The sequence below is a fragment of the Chionomys nivalis genome, chromosome 19 (assembly GCF_950005125.1).
Source record: "Chionomys nivalis chromosome 19, mChiNiv1.1, whole genome shotgun sequence".
Taxonomy (NCBI): Eukaryota; Metazoa; Chordata; class Mammalia; order Rodentia; family Cricetidae; genus Chionomys; species Chionomys nivalis.
In genome coordinates this window covers 39,970,872-39,995,602 of record NC_080104.1, presented here as the reverse complement: position 1 = coordinate 39,995,602, position 24,731 = coordinate 39,970,872, and the positions used below count along the sequence as shown (strand labels likewise).

Genomic DNA, 24,731 nt, shown 5'->3' with positions numbered 1-24,731 from the left:
TATATACATGGCAATATAGAAAAAGGCTTGAGGTATTGGTTTCTTTAAAGCAATTATTTGAGGTTTCAGAGGGGTTGGAACCTAGCATTTGAACATCTCAGACAATACGCCTCACATCTTGAGGGAAAGGCCCAGTAATTCCGCAGATCAATGAAGGCACTGGGGTCGTTCTTCCCCCTGAGCCTCTTGGCGAGGGCCGTGGGTTCCTATGCCCTACTGCCCAAACCTCCTTTACTCCAACCGATCAGCCTTTGAGAAGAAGTGACAGCAGCCAGCCAAAGCCATTGCCCTGGGGCCCCAGAAACTCGTGTTTAGGGCTGCTCAGGGCATCCTATGCAGTCTCGTGCTCTGCCTTCTAGAAAGACACAGGCAGTCAATGGAGACGCGTGGTGTGACCACCATCTGAAGTTTTGAACTGTCTCCTCCTATAGGTCCTTAGCACTACTTAATAGTCTATATAGTTCCTTCATTTGTCACATGTCAATTGTTCCTTGTCTCTCACTGCCCTGTCAGCTCAGCTTTGGGAAGCTGAAGACCAGGGGCTGTTCAGTTCGCTAATATAATGCATTCCGCATCCCTGGAATGGCGCCAGGCATGTAGAAGATACTTACTATAGTTTTTAATGAATGAGTGATTACTTAAGAGAGAGCTCCCTGTTGAAGCATCACTAATCACTTCACAGAAATTAATCATCAGAGAAGGAAAAAATGTCCAACGACACAGGCATGGCTCACTGCACAGGCTGCCTGGATTCCGACTCACCAGTGATCCTGTTAGCCAGCAATGCCAAAGCAGCTACATCGTCTTTGAAGACTCAAGCCAGCAGAAGAAGCTGGTAGAGAACACACGTTCCCTAAGCTGGTCCCCTCCCTTCTGGTCTTTGCTCTTTGGTTTGCACTTTGATGATGCCATGGTCTCACTAACACTGGTCCTCCCCACTCAGCTCCCTGATCTGTCCCCGGTTCCTGGAATCACCCTGGAACTCATCCAGGCCTGGGATATTCTCTGTGACTCTGCTTTTGATACTTCTGTCTCGAAAGCCCCAGCCCCATCATGAGCAACCCCAGTCCACCTCTAGCTGAGGCTGTTCTTTCAACCTGTCCATCTCTGTCCTGTTATCTTGGCATTTCCCTTTGTAGAATGCCAGTGTGAAATACATACACCCCACAGTTCGTGCTACCCAAAGGTTTTCTTTTCCCAAATTTAAAATGGGATGTCTTTCTTATCTGGCTATTTCTGACTGATATTTCATTTCTCTCCCCCACAGCTCCTGCTTTTTTCTTTCTTTGGTGGATTTTATTCCTTGCTTTGGAAGACCCTCATGACTCTCTCTGTCTCATTTCTTCATTTCTTGCTTACCTTTTATGAGCTAGTTTCCCTTCTAATCCCCATCTGCTGTCTCCGGATCCCGTGCTCTCCCTGGGTCTTCCAGCTAGCTCTGTAGCTCTTCTTTGTGGAGCAGTTTCTTCTAAATTGAAACTTTCTCTCCTCGAGGGATGCAGGGAAGCTTGCTTTTGTATTATTTTATTTACTCAAGAATTAACAAGACCTCCAAGTCTCAGGGAACTAAAGCTTACAAGGCTCACAAGGCCCAGCCCGTAGGTGACATGCACAGAGTAGGGAAGGGAGGGTGGAAGACTCTTAGGTGGATTGTGCAGCCAGCTGCAGTTATTCGGAACTCCTGAGCACTCCACTCATCATGCTCAGGGGGGCTTTTCATGATATGACTGCTATGGACTCACTAGAGTCCCTGTAAGTAACCCCTCACCCATGCTATGTTAAAGTATGTCCAGTAAGTCAAGTTGTTTGCCAAGTTAAACTTTGGACTGCTGGTCTGCCATTGGTGTTTGGAATTTAGGGCTGGAGAGAAGCGGCAGGGAGTTCACGGGAAGGCACTGAATCCAACTGCCCTCTAGTCAGGAGGTCACTGATGCCGCAGGACGTGGGGCACCGTGGGTGGCATCTGCCTTTAATGCCAGCATTTGGGAGGCCACGGCAGCCTGAGCTCTGTGAGCCAGAGACCAGCCTGGTCTATGTAGGGAGTTTCAGGCCTACCAGGGCTACACAGTGAGACCCTGTCTCAACAGAACATCCCCAGCAAACCAACGAACACTGCAGGGAGAAGGCGGAACGGTATGGGTGGGTCTGGAATAGCTCATGATCCACCCAGGGAAAGCACTGCCTGCTCTGTTACAGTTCATTATGAGAGTGGGGAGGGACAGAGTGTGGTGGCCAGAGAGAATGGGCTGGTCCAAGGTCAGCTGACATCATCTTAGAGAGGCTAACCAAGAAACAGCCAAATCTGTGCTTGCTCAATCCAGATGCTCTCGTCCCTCAAATCTTTTGATTCATTACTAGTTGGGTCAACCGCTATGGCAGGTGGGCCATATATAGAAATACAACTTTTTCTCTTTTTGTATACTGAGTTTGTATCTTGCAATGCTGAATTCATTTTAAAGTTGTAGATGTGTTTATGTGTTGCTTAGGGCTTTCCATGTCTAAGATCCGTATGTCTACAATTAGGAAGTTTCATTCCTTCCCTTCCCACTCCACCCAGCAGGGACTTCTACTGCAGAACTGAACAGAAGCGATGGGCTGTCTTCCTGGTCTAGGGAAGGCCTCCGGTCTTTCACCACCAAGAGTGAGAGCATCTGTGTGTTCTCCCAGAGGGTTTCATCATACAGAAGCACCCTGCCATCCCCCGTCTTCTAGAGTTCCTTAAATAAGGAGCCGATATTGTGTTCTTGAGACACTTTTTTTTTTTTAAAAAAAGATAGTCACTTTACTTTGTTCACATTATTTTGGTCATTACCAAGACGAAGTACCTAGGTTGTTTAATGTTAACCCAGCCTTGCGCTCCTGGGACAACCCCACGTGGAGCTCCACCCTTCTCATTTGTTGCCCAATTAAATATGGTCTGTGATTTTATTGTCTTACAATTTTTTAATTAAAGTAACGCTGGCTTTATGGAAAAGGACAGGAAGTATTTCCCTCACCCCCCCCCCTTTTTTTTCCAAATTTCTAAGCAAGTCCAGAAAGTTGTTTCATTACTGCCCCATTGTTGTATATTTAAATTTAAATGTTATAATTTCTCCTTTGTTTTGTATAATTTACCAGTGAAAGTCACATCTCCCCAGAACTTCCTTTGTGGGTATTTTAAAACTAAAGAGTCAGTTTCTTTTATAGATACAGGCCTATTCAAGCTCTTTCTTGTCGACTGTGTCTGATGATAAATGTCTTTAAGGTCTATTGAGTATGTCTATTTCATCTACTGCGTGAACTCACTCACACGAAGACTTTACTATAAGATTTATTATCTGGCAGACTCTAAAATGATGCCACCCTTGTTATTTCCGGAAATGTTGACTTTCAGATTTTCGTCTTTTTACTTAGTTCAGGTGGCTGGAGGTTTATTAATTTGATTATTGACCTTTTCAAAGGACCCCCTTTTAGCTTAGTCAATTTCACTACCCTTTCCCTGTCTTGCTCTACCGAGTTCTTTCCACCCCATTGCCACCCATTGCTCCATTTAGCCTACAGCCTATTAACTTGATAGGCTTCTTTGTTTCCTACCAGATAGTCCATGCTGGAAACAAAGAAAAAAGAAAAAAAAAGGTTGCATTGGCTGTATCCTATAAATTTTGATATGTTGTGTTCCTATTTATTCATCTCCAAATGTGTTCTACCTTTTATTTCTTCCTTGATCCACTGATTATTTTGAGGCATATTATTATGTTTTCAAACAATTATTTGTGATAGTGACTTCCAATTCAGCTCCATTGTGGCCAGGGATATAATCTGTGTAACCGAGTCCCTTTACACATACTGAGATTTTACAGATCAAGGCCCAGCTATGGGTTAACATGGGAGTGGTATGTGTGCACTTGAAAATAATGTGTATTTTGATGATGATGGGTAGAATAGTCCCTAAATGCTAATTAAATTAAGTGGTTAGAGCTATACTGGTGATCTATACTATTATCAATAGTTGATACAATTTTGAGAGAGACTGCAATTTTACTTTTGTGGATTTCCCTATTCTGTCAGCAGCTTTATCTGTGGCTTGTGTAGCTTTGGAGCTTTATAATTTGGTGCATTAATACTTAGAACTGTTATGCCATCTTAATGAGCTCAGTCTTTGCCATCATGTCATCGTTATTATCCCTAGTGATTCCTGGCTATAAATTCTCCTGACATTAGTCTATCAATTTTCTTTTGATTAATATTAGCATGGCACATTCCATCCTCATTAGGATCTATATTTGCATATTGTCCCACGAGCTATAATTGACTTATAACTTCCAAATCAGTGCCTTTGGTCCTCTGCTGGCCATCCTGAAAGGTGAAGCAGGGCAGAATATTTAAGCTGCCTGTCATGCAACTTCCTTGAAGTTTGAATGAGGTGACTCAGTACTTTTGTCTTAGCCCTCACACAGAGGTGACAGGCGGATGGATGGGATGGACAAAGGGATCAGAATCTCACTGCTGGTGAGTCACCTGACACCTGGGAACCCTACTTTCTCTTCTATAAAATAAGGAGCAGGGAAGCAGTTACGGTGAGACTGTCATCTCTACGCGGTAGGCATCTACATGTGTGCACCTGTGCGGACACACACTGCATCTCCCATGAGGATGCAGCAGCACAGGTGCAGGCACGCAGTGTCCGTGCTGCAAGTGGGAGGAACATGTAGCTCCGCTCCTCTCCTCTAAATCCCGACTGTGACTTTAAAATAGGAAGATGTGTCTCTTGTTCATCGCACAAGGTGGTATTGCTTTGTTTGCTTGCTTTTAATAAAATCCAGGAATGCAATCCCAGCTCTCTATGGGTCTGTTTAGACCAGTTACTTCTAATGTCATGATCTGTATGACTAAACTTAAGCCTACCGCCGTACTACAACTATCCTCTTTTACCTACGTATTCTCTATTTCCTTCCGCATTCTTTCTTTGGGACCAACTGCGCGCATCTGCCACATGGTTTGTCTCCTTTACTGTAACGTTCTTTTCCTGTGGGGAATGGCTGCTTTCATCTTTCTGTCCCCGTGGCCCTCTAGAGCCACTGTGCAGCTCTTCCCCCACAACTGAAGGACACAGCACTTCCCTTTCCACCCTGCTTCTGTCTTTACATTATTAGAGATTTTAATTTTATGTCAGTTTAAATCCCATAGCCAGTATTGTCTTGACTGTGTTTAAACTCTCTGTTGTACTTTAGATATTTAAATAAGAAAAAACCTTACACTTTTATTTATGTAATTACCATTTCTAGTGCTTTGCGTTACTTGCAATGCGGAGTTCTACTCTCCCAACTTCTTTAAGCGAACTTTGAACAATTCTAATAGTACAGCTCTATTTCTGATAATTTCTGTAGGTTTCACTGTCTGAATGACAATTTACTTTTTTCACTTTTTCTGGGTATAAAGGCAGAGGTTGGTACACATTTCTTTCCGTCCTTCACGGCCTCCTCACCTGGCTTCTTTACACGATGCCTGCAGAATTCTGCTTCCTCGCTGCCACCGTACTATTTCTCTGGCTACTTTTAAGATTTCATTTATCGTTGATTTTGAGCAATTTGATGATGATTTGCCCTGCTGCAGTTTTTTAAAGCTTCCTCTGTTTTAGAGCCCACTAATTTCTTTAAGGTATGAATTTATAATTTTCATCAAACTTCAAGCAACTTTGGTCCTTATTCCTTCAAATTACATTTCTATCCTGCCTGTTTGTCCTTTGAGAGCTCAAATTACACACATGCTGGGTCATTTAAGGCGGCCCACTGTTCACTGACACTCTGTTAACTTTTATGATTTTATTTTTTTTTTTTGAGAATTTCACAGGTAAGTACTGTGTTTGCATCATTTCCACCCCACCCTGTCCCTCCTCTAACTCAATGTCCCCTCTCTCACATCCATCACTGCTTCTTTAATTAATACACACACACACACACACACACAGAGAGAGAGAGAGAGAGAGAGAGAGAGAGAGAGAGAGAGAGAGAGAGAGAGAGAGAGAGAGAGCTGTATCTATTTAGCGGCTGACCAGTTAGAGTCAGCTAACCTATCAGGGTCCTTATCCCTGGAGACCTCCCCTCTCAGCAGCCATTCATTGCCTGTCACTCTCCCTCTAGGGATGGGTCCCTGTCAACTGGTGCTGTCACTGTGCGTGTTTGTGTAGGCAGTCATATTGCTGAGCTCACACAGCTGCAGCCTCCCTGTCATATAGACAAGACACTGTCCAGCGGCAGCTATCCTGGTCGTCTGGCTAGAAGGATCCTTCCACTCCCTCTTCAACAATGTTCTCTGAGCCTTAGGTAAAGGAGTTGTGTCCCAGATTCATAATTGGGATCAGGCTCCCCAAGTCACTCACTCTCTCTATTTTGATTAGTTGCAGATATCTGTAGTGGTTTCCATCTGCTATAAATGGAAGCTTCTCTGATGGTGGGTGAGAGCTACGCTTACATGTGGGGGTAAAGATAAGTAAGTTGACTAAGACATTACACTGGCTTAGGAAAGTGGCGGTATAGGTTCCTCTAAGACCCAAGACCTCATGAGCTACTGGTTTACAGTCCCAGACATGGATCCCCTCCTACTGAGCAAGCCTAAGTCCAATGGGACGGCTGCTGGTTACTCCCGAGCTACGAGCGGCACTGTCATCAGTGGGGGACATCTTTTTGTGACGGTTCATAGGATTTATAGCGAGGAAGGACCACGGATTGCCCTTCTCTCTCCACAGTGCACACAACACATTTACATACTATGAGAGCTAGTCCACAGGGATGAGGCTTTGCGGTCAGCTTGAGGTCCGAACCTCTGAGTCCCGTGTCTGCTGTGTGGGGTGGCTTTAGCAACAGGGTCTTATTGTCAAGTTCTGTGAGGCAACCAAGGGCAACAGCAATTGCTTATGCAGTTTGAGGAGTTTCTTGAACTCTTCTGACTGACAACTCTTAGAGATGTTTTCTGACCAGCAACTTCAAGGGAGGTTTTTCATACCCAATCCTGGGAATTTTGTTAGTCTATTGTTCATTATCACTTCAAGTGGTATACCTTCATTTTATATGTAACACACAGAAAAATATCTACACACATATGTGTGTATGTGTATCTCTATTTATATTATATATGTATTTTGAAGTAAGCTTATAAAATTCTGTTTCCCTATAGTTTTTCCAAACATTCTCGTAATTTATTCCTCTTCCCTTCCTTATTTGCAAGGAGCATGCCACCGCTGTTTTCCCATTTCCCTTTCATAGTACCCATGTCCTTTCAATCCTTTCTCTAGTGTCTCTCATCTCACCATGGCCCTCCAGGTGATGGACTCACCTCATGTCTAAGGATTTTGAACCACGGACGCCAGATGAGGGAGAATATGCAGTGTTTATCTTTCTAGGGCTGGGTTACCTCATCCAATATTTTCTAGTACCTTCTATTCACCTACAGATCTCATGATTTCACTTTCTAGAATTCCATCGTGTACGTGTACTGCACTTTCTTTATCCATGCACCAGCTCAAGGACATTTGGGTTCTTTCCTGGCTCTTGTGAAAAGAACAGCAATGAAGATGGCTGAGCAAGTGTCTGTGAAGTAGGATGTTGAGTCCTCTGGGCCCACGCCAAAGAGTGGTATAGCTAGGTCACATGGGAAATTTGCTTTTAGCCTCTTGAGAACTCATCAAACCCATTTCCAGAGTGCCTCGACTAGTGTTCCATCCCACGAATGGTGAGCGAGCACCTCTCTTTCCCACATCCTCTCAAGCATTTGTCATTGGTTGTTTCCTTGATCTTGGCTATTCCGACTGGAGCAAGAGAAAATCTCAAAGTAGTTTTAATTTGCATTTTCCTAATTGCTACGTCTGCTGAACACTTCTAAGGTATAGCTTAGCCAGTTTTATTTATTCTTTTGAGAATTCTCTGGTCAGATCCATGGCCCGTTTTTAACTGGGTCATCTGTTCTCTTGGCTCTTTGGGTTTTGTATGTTAAGGGGCATAAACCCTTTATCAGATGCATTGCTGGCAATGATTCTCGCCCTCTCTGTGGGCTTCCACTACACTTGGTTGCTTTCTTTGCGCATTTAAAAATCTCTTTTATCTCTTCCCTTTTTCTGTAGTTTCTATAGTGACACCTTTAATTCATTAATATTTTTGGTTTAGCACTGTATTATTCCATTGCACTGTTTTTATTCTGGGAGTTTAATTTTATTCTCTTCGACATCATTTATGAATGTACAGAATGTAGCTCTGTTTCAATGTCTTCAAATTCCCAATTTGTAAATGCCTGGTTGATTACCAATTGGCTGGTTTGGGGCTGTATCCTCTGACCTGTTTATATTGCTAGTGACTTTTTTTGCATAGTCAATATGTTGACGTCTATGTTTTTTAAAGAGTAAGGTATTTCTGTATACCAATAAATATCCCCGAGTTTTGTCTTGTGTGTTTCAATGAATTGGAAGCTGTCTGAGCCTTTTGATCCATGCTTTTCCTGGGTATTGAAACTGGAGCTGTGCTCAGTTCCCATAGAGGCCAAGCTCATTGGTTTTGCAAATGTTCTGACTGGGAAAGCAGACACTCAGGCACTATTTCCGATATGTACATATTCTGGGTGCCGTTCGTGCCAACCCTTTCTCCCCTTCTCTCCTTGGCGTCGGGTGATGTGTTCAGCGTACATGCACTACTGCCCAGCAGCAGACAGGGCTTTCTTTGTGCAGCTCTCTCTTCTGCGGCCCTCCAGTCTCACGGTTGCCATGCCCTGTGCGCTGTCACCTGCTGCCGTATATATCTGTCCGATGTTCAGTAGCTTGGGGAGAGAGGGTAAACCCAATCCAGTCTGCATCTGCTCTCCAAAACCCTTTAATGTCCTTCCCTTCAGATGAGAACCTGGACTCCTTGAGGCCGCCTGAAAGCACCCTGGTGACCTGTGCCTGCCTGCCTGTCTGCCCACTATAGCCCTTCTTGGTTCTTCCGCATGACCCTTCCTTGCTTTCCAAATGCCCCAGGCCTCTGCCTGCTACGGGGCTCTTTGCCTGCTTTCTCTCTGTCTAGACGCCCCCTCTATCTACCGTTATATGTTGAATCCCATCAGTCCTTCAGATGTAATGTTGATCTCTGCAGAGAAACTGCCCGTCCACAGTGGACGGCTCCTACGATGAAAGTACCCTGAAGAGTTGTTTTCATTTTCACTGCTATGCCTCTACCCTGGCTAGTCCTCCCGCTGAACACGCTTCCCACCCTGTCTGCCTACACAGCACCTACCTGCCATTAAAGGGCTCAGGGATTATGATCTCTTGGAAACTTTGCCTGAATGTTCCGCACCCCTCTCTCCTTTCCTCTGGGTTTGAATGAATGAATGGTCTCTGTGTTTCCTTAATACCTCACCCCTGCCTCCATCATAACGCTTTCCAGCTACTGGAAGAACCTGTGTCCTGCCTTCTCCTCTAACTGGGAGAGTGATAGGGTCTGTGTGGTCTCCTCTGTCTTCCTCCAATCCTGTGGAGCCCTGTGTCTATACTTAGTCCTTTCCTGGGTGCTGATTTTTGTTTGCTTTCCGCAAACAGAATTTTGCTCTTGATGAACAGCTGTCTTTATGGGGCTCCCCCCCGCCCCCGTAAAGTGCTAACGCGAGGACGTAAAGAACATAGGCACTATGCAGGGGATTCTCTGCCTTGCAAGGGGAGGTACAGTAAGTGTTGTAAGGGAGGTGCAGTCATACCGAATGCTATGGCCAATGCAATTAAACCTTTGTCAAACTGCCTGCCTTGGGCTCTGGATGAGAACATTGTTGCAACGCCTCCCAGCTCAGGACAGGAGCTGCTGAAATGGGCAATTACTGCAGTGAACAATCCATTACTTGTGCCTGTCAACAGTGTTTTTCTCTCTCTAAATGCAGAACCGAGTGGGAAACGCTATGGGAACCCAGTGGCATTTAATGGACTGGCGTGCCCCGGTAGGAGCCATTCTTCAACCTGGCCGCGACAATAGCACAATGGCACAGGGACAAGCACTAGGTTAGAGCACCGGGGGAGCCACTTAGCCACCCCATGTCTCACTCTCCTCCCATGTAAAATGAAACCGATGGAAGAGAATGCTTGTCACACCATCGTGGTTGCTATGGTGATGGACTGAGCACAATGTTGGGCTGCCCTGAGCCAAACCAATTTCTTTTGATACCGCTTGTCACCGCATGCAGGAGTAACGACTGGCAGGGCTTCATTTTCTTTTTGAATTGGGAAAGCTTCTAGTGAGGCTTGGTGTGGAAAGGCCATTATTCTGGCCACTTGGTGCAGATAAGCCACGACTGCTGTGCCAACAGGGCCGCTCAGCTTAGATGCACTTGTATGGCAGGCTGGCTGGGCTGAATCGATGGTTGAGCTATTTGGAACCACGAGAATGGGTAGCACCCTCTAGTTCAGCATTTTCGAGTTCAGCATCTTGGAATGCTGCTGATCAGTCTGGAAACTCAGCTGAAAAGAATTAGCCAGACCCAACAGCTGTATCTCTAAGTCAAGGGTACCACGGGACAGCAGCATAGTGCCATACGCATTAGTGTCAGTGTGGCTGATTGGAGGGTTAGAGGAGGGGATGAGGTGTGTCTGGGAGAAGGTGAGATGACCGAAGGCCACTTGTGTCCACAGCTGTGCATTCAGGTCGCCACAGGCTAAGCACAGGCTGGAATTTTGGCTAATGTAAGCAAGCAAAGGTATTTGTGAAGGCCGTGTGACTAGTTAGAGGTTTCTCTGGGTCACTGGAGGTGGGCTGAGGGACTTTCCAATAGGGTTGTGCCTAGAAAACCTTGCTTGGTGCCAGTTCTGCCTCTTTTAGACATGGATACTGTGGTTGATAATTGGTTGAAAGAAAGTGGTCCCCAAAGGGAGTGGCACTATTAGAAGGAGGTGTGGCTTTGTGGGAGTAGTTATGGCCTTGTTAGAGGGAGTATGTCACTGTGGGGGTGGGCTTTGAGGTCTCATATATGTTCAAGTCATGTCCAGTGTCTCAGTTTACTTCCTGTTGCCGGCCAATCAAGATGTAGGACTCTTAGCTCCAGCACCATATCTGCCTGCATGCCACCATACCCCACCATGATGATAATGGACTAACTCTCTGAAAATGTAAGCCACCCCAACTAAATGTTTTTTATAAGAGCTGCTGTGGTCATGGTGTCTCTTCACAGCAATAGAAACCCAAAGACAGACACCATCATAAAATTCACACTGGACTCACTGATGAAGTTGGATAGCAGGTATCCAAGTCCACCCTATGCTCACGGATGGTGTTAGACATGGGGCACCAGAGTCCACCCTGCACCCAAGGAGGACACTAGGCACTGCTGATGGGGCACCAGAGTTCTGTCGCCCTTAAAAGCTGGATGTTTCAAGCATTCCTTTCACTCCCAACGGGGTCTACATGGCTCCTCGTGTTTTCTTTCCCCGGGGAAAAGCAGGTACAGGAGTGTGTGTCCCCAGACCTGGATCTGGGAATAAAGGAACATGTAGCCTCAGAGGGTCAAGTGCCTCTTCCCTACGAACAGTAGCCTGGGCCTGTGAAGCTGCATCTACCATGTGTGGCGTATGTCCGGGACACAGAGAAAGAGATAGGGAGAGATGAGGGGAGTGGGTAAGAGAGGCAGAGAGATCCTTAGTATAGGATATCACTCTCACATTGGAATGTTGTTCCAAGGCAGCCAGCACACCCAGGCTTCGCCATGACCACTGCATCTCACGACCACATGTCTGAACCTGGCTTCCCATAAGTCACTTACTCTGGGCTGGGCATGATACTGTCACATGCCCGATGTAACCAGTTTCAGAATCGGAACTCTGGACTTGGTTCCTCCAGATCCTCAAGTCCATCCCTGGAGATCCTATTGCAGACAGAACTACCGTGCCTCAGGGGTTGCTTATTCCCCTCTGCCCGTGCAGTGGGATCAGACCCCTGGAAGCTGCTTACCCTCTCTGGTTGGCTCCTGTTTCAGGCCCAGGCTGCACACCAGGTCTCTTCCGTGCGTCATGGTGGCCTTTGGTAAAATGTTTTCCCCTGGTTTAAAGTTCCTCAGAGCACCTGCACAGCCCTCAAATCCCACACTTCTTCGAGCCTTTAGTAATGATTCTTGTTTCCTTTTCTTCACACAAGTGTTAGACATTTTCATCCTCTACAGAACAGCTAAGAGTTGTTGAGAATGTCTTAATAGCAGCCACACACAGTCATCCTAGACAGGGAGCATGCCTTGTCTTCAGAACCTATCGCCTCCCACCAAGATGGTGACGATTCCCCGGGGGCAGTCTGTGAAACTGACAGTTAGTGGATGAGAACCCAAGGGTAATGACGGCATCCTGTCCAGTGAGGAAGAGTGATGACTGCGATGCTCTCAGAATGACTCGTGTCAAGTTCAGACTGCAAGGATTCGTCAACCCTTCTTGCCTCCACTTACGAGTGTAAAGGCAGAATGTCTTTCTGAGTCTCAGGTCCTGTGGGCGGGTGAATGGACCATGGGTTTTGCCACACAGTCCCATCAATCGAGACTGGAGAAAATATGAGCATACAGCGGTATGGTCTCCCATGGGAAGCTGCTTTCTAAAGCCCATCTAGTGGACCCTGGTCTATAAAGATTATCTAAAAATGCTGTATCTATCTAAGTTTCAAAGAACTCATGTTTTCCCCTCATCTACACTTAGAGGAAAAGAGATGGTTTCTTGGATGATGGGGAAAGGAGGGTAGAAAAACAATGGGTTACACTCTCTTGCTTTGGGTTATTGTCACTGGGGAATGGCAATGTCACTGGTTCTGCAGGGCCATGATGATGTGGCCTCCCGAGAGCATGTTGCTATTCCAACCATTGTTACAAGCTCTATACTAAGCTCCAAGCAGTGTCATTTCTTTTCTTTCCCTCTTTACAGTCTACCCAGGGTTTCTTTTCATCTCATACCGCCCCAGAGCAGACTGGCTGGCCCTTCTGTTTCATCAGTCTATAGGTTGATGATGCCAAACTCAAAAGGCTTTAGGAAAGAGCTTTTCTGGCCAGCACTCCTCATCCAGCCTCTCCTGGAAGATACTGCCTTCCTTAACACACCCAATAGTGAAGACATCCATGGGCAGCTTCTAGTTACGCCATCAGCAAAGGGATCAGGGGATACTTTGCCAATCTTGCTCACCCATGGCATCTTCTTGCATGCCACAAGACAATGAACTAGTATCTATAAATCCTCTGTGCCCCTTCAGCTGCCAGAGCTGGGCACCAGAAGGTGGGCACACGTACCGGAGATCAGAGATTCCACGTTATGGGAAGCAAACCCGACTCCCCACGTGCTGGCTTGTGAGAGACCACTGCCAATACATATCTCATGCTCTGCATCCCAGGTCCCCCCTACTTGATTCCTGTCAGGGAGAATCCCTGGGAGTTTGTGTTCATACCTGTTGGGATGGTGGTACCCCCGGCTTGGCTGGCTGTTGGTTGAGCCGTGTGCCGAAGGCAGCTACCCGTTGGGAGGGAGGTGGCTGGGTGCTGCATATGGTCCTGCAGGGTGGTGAGAGGCAGAGCAGGCCTGGTGGCAGTGGCTGGGCTGCTCAGACTGCCACCTCCAGGGTGCATAATGGTTGCCATCCCCTTGGCCAATGGGGACCCTCCGAGCACATTATTCCAGGGTGACCCAGTCCCTCCTCCAGGAATCCTGAGGAAATAAGCAGAACCAAGAAGGTGAGTGGGTTCAGGTAAATTTAGCCCATGTGCCATGGAAAAACCATTTCTGACCTATAGGCTCTGAGAGGTAGGGCAAGGTCACGTGGTCCGCGGAAGTCCTAAAACAATATCAAGCCAATGCTTTAGTTAAAGGATGCCCAGAGGTCAAGCTGAGCAAGGGTAGTCTTGGCTGTGCTTGGTTTTTCCTAACCAAGAGCTATGTGAAAGATGGTGGACCCTCTCATGTCTCACAAGCCCAATACTTTTGGAGCAGAATGGGATGTGATAGTGGCTTCTCCTAGACACACCTCCATCTTATTTCTGCCAGCCACTGAACATGGGCATAGGAGCAATACCATTACCCCCAGAAAACATCAGGGGACTTGCAGCTTATACCTGAGACAGACACTCTCACCCTAAACTCCCAGATGAACGCACTCGCCATGAGAGGAGCGCAGCCGCTTTGGAAACGGCTTTTAACTTTCTCTACACAGGCATTTGCCTTGGCTCTGGGGATGGTGTTGGGGCTCATGGGCTGCCGCGGGTTGTGGTTAAGGGGGATTAAAATGTGCCAGGAAGAAAGCATGGTGGGAGCAGAGTGGAGGCATGATGCTCCAGAGAAGAGTGGTTCTGCCCAACACTGACATGTCCTGGGCTAGGTGTACTCTCTGCTCCCGGTGCCCTGGGTGGGGATTTCCAAAGGGAAGAGCCCTGCAGAGTTCAGAGGAGTGTCTGTGTAGCAGCGATGGGAAAGAAGCAGGACCTTCCGGAAAGGGGGCCACCGCTAAGGGGTTACCGGCACTGCGCTCCTTCCCCGTCCTTAGAGGAATTCTGAAATTTGCCTCTCGTGAATGAATGAGTGGCCCTGTCAGTGGGTCAGTCTCCATCATCCATTTTAACCACTGCTATAAACCCATGCTTGATCTTTACAAACCAAACCGATGAGCTTCAAAGTGTGGGCCTTGTACTTAAAAAGCCATGTTAACAAGGCTGAAGGCAATGGACCGCAGCGTGCCTCCTGTGGCAGCTGAGTCCCCTTCCGTCTCGGTAGCAGCGGTCTGGCCAGGTGTGTTCCAGCCAGGGCATATTTCCTTACTGTTCTTACAAGTGCCCTAGCACACAAGGCCAGACTGTCCTTTCTTTTGTAAAACAAGCAAGCAAGCAAAAAAATAAATACGCCCCAAACAAGCAACAAGAAAGAACCACCTGCGATGTCCTTTGTAGGCGACAGCTATAAAGCAGCTCTAGTCTATCCCTGCCAGGCTCAGACTGCTTTGGCGACTTAGGTTCTGCACACGGAGGCTGTCCCTCTGTCGCTTGTTTCTGCTGGGTGGTTTTGGCAGTTTTCTAATGTGCAGTGAGGATAAGAGATGGTGTCAGTCTCGGGGCAGAGCAGGGAAGGACAGCCTTCTGCTTCTCTCCGTAGGACCAAAGGCAGCCTTTCTACGTTGTGGTGAGTGGCGGGCACGGTTGAAGAGCCTACCACGCAACCTAAGATACAACGCCAGCGATATATGTGTCCTTCTGGGTACTTTCTCGTGGAGACCCGAGAAATGTGAGCCTGTTCCACCGTGTCTGAAGGTCAGAGAGTTTGAGCTTAGTTTTGTGCTTTCGAAGTTGTTGACAACAGATGTGGCTATAAACAAGATATTCTGACCCAGGGTGTGGTTACGTGGTGTTCTGGACATTAAGATGGCCCATAGAGGTGGATCCTCTCCACGCTGAGAATTCAAGCGTGCTTCTGTTCCTTCTTTAGAAATAGGAGGTTTGACTTAGGGATACTTGGTCTAGGGTGGGTTCACTGCCCCAGACATCAAATAGCTTTACTTAGAAATTAATGGCTTGATGTCTCAAGTATTGAAACAAGTAATTGTTCTGGTTATCCTGTGAGTCATATTAGCGCAGTCTTTTGCCTTCTTCCCCCTTTTTGTATTGGGGTATAAAAGTGTATAGAAAATTAAGCATGGGCGAACTCAGGATTCAGGGCTCAGAACTTGGAAATTCAGCATTCAGGATTCACTGAGTGGCCCTCCTGTTACTATCCTGTGTCTCTGTGAGTCTTCCTTATCTCTGTTCTTCCTGTCTAACATTTCGTGCAAACCTGTCATGCTAGGCAGCCCCAAAGGGTGGCTCGTGAAACCTTCTGAAGCCACTTGGATAGGCAGGCGTCACAATGGCATTTTTTTTTCAGCATCTTCCAAAGATACTTAAAACAGTTTACTTTTATGTCTGCTATTGTTGACACAGGCTGTTTGAAGGGGATGCTGTGAGTGACACTCTAACAGCCAATCAGCGAACCTCATAACACAACAGAAACTTCTGACAACCCTGGGCCTCCTCTTCAGTGAATTTTAACACTTTCCTTATTTCAAAAGTAATGTAATTGTGATTTGTAAAAATGCTAGATAGCGCAAGGAAGGGATTTAATAAATACCCATAATGCTATCAATCATTAACAATTGTTACTTTAAGACATTTATCACTTCTTTTATTTGATTGTGTGTTTTACATATATAGACACACTGTGCTCATACTACAAATGTATATGTGATGTACATATATCATACATGTGTACATATGCTATGCTCACATGGTACAAATGCATCCATATATGCTATGCCTATACTACCCTATATGCTCTTGTGTATCATACCTATATCATGCACATACATGCAGAGACACATTAGATACTCAGATGTGCATACTATATACATATCAAACTCTACATACATGCAAATGTTGTGCACATGTGGGTGTATACATCAATGTGGGGCACACACTTTCATGCTTATACATATAGCATAACTCTACTATAAGCACGGACATGACCCGTACTCATTGCATACACATACATATATGAACATGCATTCTTGATAACATCCTGCATACATTGCATAAGGATGCACATACACTGGCCTTGGTTACAAGCATGTACCCTGAAGATCTGGTTCTCTGATGACCTTCCCATCCCAGCCCCCAACTCAGCTGCTATTGCTTACTCCAGCTCCTGCTCCCAGACTTATCTGGGTAGCCAGTGTTCACTGAGAAAGCCTAGCAAACCAAGCTTGATAGTTCCTCCCCAAAGGAACTCAAATGTCACTGCCTCTGGACTGGGTATAACCAGGGACCAGCCTACAGTGTGGCCTCCAGGGTTTCCACAGTGTTAGGGCGATGTAGCCCCTTGATCAGGTTGCCAGGCTCTCACCTGGAGACGGGTGTCACGTAGTTCCCGGGGAACACCCCCGAGACCCCGGTTTTCAGTGAAGCCCCCTTGAACCAGCCGTCCTGGCACTTCTCAAGCACACGATACATCTCCCCCTTACGTAACTCCAGCTCGTCATTCTTCTGGGGTTTGTATGCATAGAGAGCCAGGTACCTGTGGACAGAGGACAAGGGTCAGTGGACATGTCTGAGGGGCACGCTGGATGACAGAGGAGGCACAGGACAGACGGAGTTCATCTTTAGATGAACCAAATCTAAAGAGTAGCTGATCTCTGCAGGGCACTAGAATTCACAGAGGTCACACACCTTTTACCTCACTCAATCCTATCACAGCTCCCGAGGTGGATGAGGAAAGCAGGTGAGTTCCTCGTGTCTATGGACCTGCTTGGGCACAGCACTACCCTGACCTACAGATTAGCTGGACGATATGTGGGTGAAATGAGGGGCTTTTTATTTTGTGTCAAAGACAAGAAGAAGCTCAATGAGGCAGAGTGATGCTCAGTTTCCAGGATTCCTGAATCCTGGGCCTGGTCTCTGTAGCTCACAATGATTCCCCCTTTTCTTTATGCTTTCTGCAGTCTGGTATCCGAGCAAGATGAACCTTAGGGGATAGACTAGTAAACTAGCTAGGCCTGGTTTACCTGCCAGGTTTCTCTAGTCAGCCTGACTTGGACAAGAACTCTCTAAGTGCTCTTTCAGAAAGGGCGGCTTCTCCACACTTTCTAGAAACATTTGTGCTGCTACTAATTATTCCACGCCTCCTTTACTTACAAGCCTCATTTGCAGGTAAGACCAAAGAGACATCAGCCCTTTGGGTGACACACTGAGGATGTGTGCATCTCTTCTTTGCAGCACTTAGCACGGAATAACCTGGCAGAAGGGCGCCCCTCCTTCTGGACTCTAGGGAACAGCTGGACTTGACTATTAGAGGAACCTGCATCGGATCCTTGCTTGCAGGATCCAGCCATGAAAGCGGATGGGCACCTCAGTTCCATAGCAGAGGACAGACGAGCCATCTCAAGAACTGTGCCCCAAGCTGCAGGCTCAGGGGCATGATCGGTCTGTCCTGGGGCTTCAGGTTCCTAGAAGGCCCTATAGTATGGTATCTGGGGCTGCTAGGTCCCAGTGGCATCTTCCTGACTCTGCAAAGGGCCTTTAGAGGAAGGGGAAGCAGAAACACAGCAGTTCGCTAGAATTCATGTCAGGACGGAGGAGGCCCTGAGGAGGAGCCTAGAACAAAGAGTCCCATGGAGGCCAAAGGTCTTCCCACCTTCTGTAGGCCTTCTAGTTCTTCTACTCAGTGGGGCAGTGGCCTCTGTTAATGCGCTTCTGCCCCTAGGATGAAAACCAGGAACAGCGATGTTTGGGAATACCCTAGGCTTCTGAAGGCAGGCAGCCGTCAGGAGACGACCCTCCTCCCCAGGGATGTGTAGATCCCCGTGTCCACCTATGCCTGTGACAGATAAGAACATCAGGGTGTGATCCATGGGAACGGCTAGAGGGAAAATGTCACTAACACGTTAGACACATGAAGACTGGGTTTAGACACGGTGCTGGCTAGTTTGATGTCGATTTCACACAAACTAGAGTTATCAGAAAGGAGGAAACCTCAACTGAAAAAAAAAAGCCTCTATATATTATCTGGCTGTAGGGCATTTTTTAAAATTAGTGACTGATGAGGGGAGACATGCCATTGTGGGTGGTACCACCCCTGGTCCTGGGTTCTATAGGAAAGCAGGCTGAGCAAGCTCTGGGGAGCATCACTCCTCCATGGACTTTGCATCAGCTCCTGCCTCGAGGCTCCTGCCCTTACTCCTTTTGATGTTGAACTGTGGATGAAATCAACCCTTTCCTCCCCAAGTCGCTTTCAGTCACGGTGTTTTATCACCATGCTAGTAAACCTAACGAAGGCACTTGTCAGTCCTAGATATGCCGTATGTGCGCCATAGGGGAGAGGGTAGTTTCCGGGTAACTGGAGCTACCAGGTAGAACAGGACCAGAGGTGGGAGGACTGGGTAAGACAACCCATGAGGTAGGTAGACGTGAAGTGCCAATCCTGGCTAAGCTGTCCCCTTCAGTCCCTTTATGACGTCAGATCAGTCTGTGATGTGGGCCATAGCAGAATGCTAAGGTGGGTGACTGATGGCTGCCTGGAGTAGTGTGGGTCTCTAGACAGCCAAACCCACCAGGTTAACATATGCCCTGGGTGGGAACGGAGGTGGCCCAGGGGCTCACCTACTGCCTGTAGTGGGGCAGGGCCCAGGCTTTGCTTCCCTATTGAGAAAGGCTTGATGACCTATTTCTGTTCATCTCTGATGCTGTGTAGCTTGGTGGGTACAGGAGTGAATTGTGGCCATAACCATATCCCGTTCTTTGTCAGAGAACTGTATTTGTGGGTTAACTCAGGGCTACACCTGGGCCAAATATCTGACTGCAGCTGTCTTTGGAATACCCCTGCATAAAGCATGGAGTCTGGGGGCCCCGTGCTGTGTGTGCACGTGTGGCCTCAGGTCACTGGACACAAACATGTCTGAGAAAGCATCGCACCCCCCGCCAGGCACTGCTGCCAGGTCTCTCAGCAGGTTCCCATGTGGCTCGTTCCCTCCTCAGAGACTCTCAGACTGGGGCAACTGCCTGAATGAAGGTCTCCGGGTTTCAATTTTCTTCTTCCCCTCACTTCTCTCCCAGACTCCTCACGGAATTCCTATGTGGTCTGCGGGAATCGAAGCAGCCACGTTCTCTTGGTGGGAGAATTCCCCTAGCAGGATGCAGCTGCTACTGACATTAGGTCTTGCTCGCCTCATGAGGAGCTGAGTGCAAGTTCAGGGTCCTGTCCTCACAGCAAACCTTGCTCAGGGGGCAGTGCTCCTGCAGTCGAAAAAAATCACACAGGCTCCTGCCTCAGGACGCTTTTACCACCATCTACCTACAACATTCATCCCCTACCCAGCACACCCCGTGTTCCAACAGGACAAAGAGTTTTAACCCATGGTTCAGTTGCTTCTCCTCCCTACCTGACATTTGGTGCATTCTCAACAAATACTTGTTAAAGCGAAACAGGAGTCCTGGTTTGCATATTAATTTAACCCATTTCTATTAATCTGTGTGTCACCACGTGGCTGTGGCTTACCGGCTAAAGTTCCAGCATCTGTCTCTGGTGGGCTCCATGGTTTCTCTCTGACTCTGCCTCCTTTCTCCCAGCATTCAGTTTAGTGTTTCCCACCTAGCTCTGTTTTCCTCTATAGCTCTGCTATAGGCCCAAAGCAGTTCCTTTATTCACATCATCAGACGGCAGTGTCCTTCCTGCAGCAGGATAGAGCTCTCTCTAGCCATTTACCTGCTGAGTAAGGGGCCATCAAAGGGACAGGAGTCCAGCAGCCTCGACACTTCCCATCTAAGTGTGGTGAGTGGGATGCAGACAACATTTCTTATCACATCTGGGAAGTCACTGCATTACAAAGTGTGAGTGGGCGGGATAAATGGGCCACAAACCCCTGAAGGGCTGCAGAGGAGCAGCTGTCGAATAGTGGAAGGCCATTTCCTTTTTGAGATTATCTTTTACTCCGTATTTTAGGGTCCCTTATGCGATTTAATGGGACAAGGTCTTTGCAATTACTCCCCAGCACATGAAGGGAGTGGTTCTCTCTCTCTCTCTGCTCTCTTTTCCTAAACCCTGAAAATAAGGATTGATTCTCAGTAGCTTCAAGTCATCTTAAGACTTTTAAAACCAGAGAAGGCCTACTTCCACATCCCACGTTTCCCTAACACACAGGTGTGGTTCCTGTGTGGAGAACTAAAGGACGAACATGGCTGCACATTGGCTGTCCTGGCACTGAGCCTGCAGGCACCACCATGGAACACAGACCCAACCTAATGCCTGCGTGGTTCCTGTGTGGAGAACTAAAGGACAAACATGGCTGCACATTGGCTGTCCTGGCACTGAGCCTGCAGGCACCACCATGGAACACAGACCCAACCTAATGCCTGCCCCTTCACTTCCTTCAGTATAGAAGCTGCTGAGAGACGCATGATTTAGGTTTTCAGAAATATAGATTTGTATTTCATGCTGCGTTAAGCCTCTGCACACAGGGGCCAGTAGCTTCTTAGGAGAGGAATGCCCAAGGAAATGTATGCGTTACACACTCAGTGGTACGGACAGCGCTGAGGTGCTGACTGACACCCAGCAGGAGAGTCACATCCTTTCTGGATGCTGCCGACCGGAAGTCCTGCCTGCCTCACTTCTCACAGCACAGCCACCAGCTTTGACTTTCTTTGGGACCTTATCGATCAGGTGTCAGTCCTGGGCACTGGTGAGACAGGACAAGGGAAGAGGGCAAGGGACCCAGTGTCTACTGTGTACTAGGACACAAGGACTCGCCTGGGCTCCACATGGGCCCCGAGGTTTCACAGCTGGGGAAACTAAGGTTGGAAAAGTTTGAGACTCTACCACTGATTTTGCATGGTCGGAGTCAATGACAGGCCTGTGATTTAGATGCTTAGCATGGCCCAAGGGTCGGGCCGGACACCATGAGAGCCTCAAGCCTGGGTGAGCATGGCATGGGGTAGGTCTATCTTTGGAGTCGGGGATACCACCTGCCAGCTCTGAGTGCAGGCCTACAAGGCTTGCCATGTAGGGGAGTGCATTTGGATTGCAGCAGGGCATTGACAAGATTCGCCTTTTAATCTTTTAAAAGATTTACTTTTAAATTACGTGTGTGTGTGTGTGTGTACTATGCTGGCAGACACTAGAGGTCTCTAGAGTCCCCGGTGCTGGAATTACTGGCAGTTATGAGTCACTCATCGTGGGTGCTTGGAGCAAGGGCAGTTCCTGCTTAGCCTCTGAGTTGCCCCTCCAGCCCTTGGCCTTGCCGTCCTTCTTTGAAATTTGCTTTGCTTCATGAGGCCCCACCAAGAGTTTCAGTCTTCCATGTTTAACCTATAGGCGACAATTGCTGGGCGAGCAAAACTTCACCATAAAAAAATTCATTGTCAGAAATAGTCTCTTCCCTTCCCTTCCCTCTCTGGGTCACCCTCAAACCCTCAGAGGGGTGACAAAGGCAGATAGATGTGCAGGAGGCTTCCTTGTATTCGGGGCGTGTGTATCTGGCGTGTACTTGGGCAGAGTGGGACACTGACTGAGCAGTATGTCACCAAGCTTCTGGTCTCCTTTACACACCAGTTGGAAAGTGTGGAACCCATACACATGTGACATGTATACAGACAACAATTCGAGCAATCGGAGTCTAAGCAGCCCACTCCCTGTACTGCTAACTTCCGGATTCCTAGTGACAGCCATAGCAATGCCATCTTTTACTGTTCCTTCACCCCTACACTATCCAGCTGCCCTGCCTGGTCTGTGTGGGTGGATGTCCCTCAATGCACAAGTGCCCTGAGTCTGGCACAGAACTGGGAATACACAGGTGTACTTGTGGATGGCGTGGTCCTTAGCCTCCCAGCTGTCATTTTACACTCACTTCAGAAGGCTTTAGAAGCGGAAGCGTGACACGGGCCTTCTGCAAGTGCTGAAGGCAGTCTCCTGCCACCTCCAGATCAGCTGGCTACCACCATGTTCAAGTAATGACCTCTCCAAATGCACAAAGGCCAACACTGAAAAAGGCAACTACAGGAGGGGCTGGCACACTACTACCCCATAGCCTGTGTGTGGCCTTTGTGCCAGTTAGGAACGGTGCCTCTTAGGAGCAGTTAGTCAAGGACGAGTTGCTCCTGACTGAAGCTGGCCAATCATTAGAGGCTGAATGTCAGCGCTAACTCCCACGCCTGGAGTCCCAAGACAGAGCTCAAACTGGACAAGCTGGCAGCCGTGAGGACTAGGTGTGGCGCTGTGTGTCCATGTGCAACCGTTGGCGCATGAGCTGCTCGCCTGCTCCGTGTCTCTTCAGTGAGCTCTTTGCTGCTGCCTGCAGATCTCTCTTCCGCTCTAATCACAGAATGAATCAGACCCTGCCGGTGCCTCTGCTCATTACCTATTTTTTCTCCTCCAGATGGTGGCTGGCTCACGTTTCTCCATCACCAAGTGAAAAGTCTATCCCCATTGCGTCTTCGAGGGGTCCCGCTTCTGCTCTTTGTCTTGTTAGAGCCACCCAGGTACAGGTTGTGAAGATGAGCACCCATCAATCAACTATTGGGCTCAAAGGATGGGGGCCAGGTGGACTAGGAGCTATAGATGGTATACAAAACCCGTGCAGGCTCTCTTTCCATAAACTGTGGCAGCAAGGACGCTGAGGGAGAGAGTCTGCACGGGAAAGCTGTGTCTTCTGGAAGGACTGAGCAGGCTCTGGCACTGAGAGGTGAAGGGGCAACTGGTCTCCTGTACCAGCTGCCGTGCCCTCAACTGCAGGCAGACATTAGCCTGGTTAGGAAAACTAAAGCCACAGGCAAGGCGCCAGTGCGGTGCTGTCCACTATCACCAAAGCTGACCTGGAGAGTGGCCTCTAAGATGCTTCTGGGGGACAATACCTGAGGACTTACACTGCTCTAGAACAGAGGTTCTCAACCTTCCTAATACTGCGACCCTTTCATACAGTTCCTCACGTTTGCTGACCCCAACCATAGTTATTGTTGTTGCTACTTCATAACTGTAATGTTACGAATCATAATGTAAACATCTGTGTTTTCTGATAGTCCTAGGTAACCCCTGTAAAAAGGTCCATTCACCCCCCAAAAGGGGTTGTAACCCATAGGTTGAGAACCACTGCTCCAGACTGACCCAGCCTTACCTAACGGATATTAGTAGGTTATGATGGCACCCCGCTGTGGGACAGAGCTGGCTGTTTGATGAGTCTGTAATAAATGGCTCATTTTCCTGAGCTGGGCATGGCTTCATCAGTCCTTCTCAGTATCCCAGGACATGGGGCTCACATTGTTCTTTAAGGGGGGTTAGTAGCTCTTGGTCATCAGAATGGAGGGTGCTAGGGTCATGGGAAGTATTAGCCTACAAGTGACTCTTACTGTCATGCAAAACACACGTCATGTGACCGGTGCCAACCACTTGATTCAGAGATCCAGTATCTACCCAGAACTATCAGCCTCTGTCCCCCACCCCCCAGCTTCCTTTTCCTGGCCTAAGTGATGAGCTCTCTTCTTCCTGTTCTTTTTTGGATTCCTTGACGTCTCCCAGGTGACATCCAGGGAGCCACCTGCAGTAGGAAGTATGTGGCTCTCCTGATAAGTGGTGACTGTGCCCCATTGACTGACCAATTTCCTTTCTCTGTATGGATGGTGCTCTCCTAGGAGTTAGGACTGTCCTCCGCATGGCCTAGCAAGCTGGTTCTGGAGGAGGCAGATACCCCTCACCCAGATGAATCACATCACAGATGGGTTTACGAATCTGAGGCCTCTGCTGTGCTGTCCTCTCCAGTCCACGGCCTGCAGCACTGCTCAGATAAGCTGCCTCCTGCTGGGCTGCTGAATGAGATGTCTCAGTGGCTCTGTTGTCTTTCTCCCGTTCTCTTTCCAGTCAGAGCTGCTTAGTCACTCACTGGTCTCTGTGTGCTCTCTTGGCCTCCTTTACAATCTGATGTCCATGGGGAAACTGAGGACAGAGTCTACTTCTTTTGCATTTAGGGGTACCCTGTTCACATGTGGTCCCATCACTTTTTGGACCCTTCAGAAGGCGTGGCTCTGACCTGGGGCATGCCCTCAGGACCCGAACATTCATGGGCCTCTGGCATCATGGCTAGCAGATTGGCCAAATGAAGGCACTTGAGCTTGTGTGGGGTGTGTCACTGCCTCAGAGGAGCATGCTGTCACACAGTGTGCCTGCGAACTGAGAGCCTTCTTGTGTGCCAGGTCCTGAGGAACCTGACGTGGGACTTTTCTATAAAGGCAGCGACCTG

The 24,731-nt window shown here is 47.9% G+C and overlaps 1 protein-coding gene across 2 annotated transcripts in view; it reads right to left on the bottom strand.

The window, feature by feature from the left end:
- Positions 1–24,731, bottom strand: part of Sh3rf3 (SH3 domain containing ring finger 3) — a 261,535-nt gene that overhangs the window by 27,442 nt on the left and 209,362 nt on the right. For both annotated transcript variants that reach the window (XM_057751727.1, XM_057751728.1), the window contains exons 6-7: positions 16,859–17,029; positions 13,389–13,645 (exon numbers count right to left, since the gene is read on the bottom strand). In XM_057751727.1, the coding sequence (XP_057607710.1) occupies positions 13,389–13,645; positions 16,859–17,029 (428 nt within the window). The remainder of the gene's footprint in view (positions 1–13,388; positions 13,646–16,858; positions 17,030–24,731) is intronic.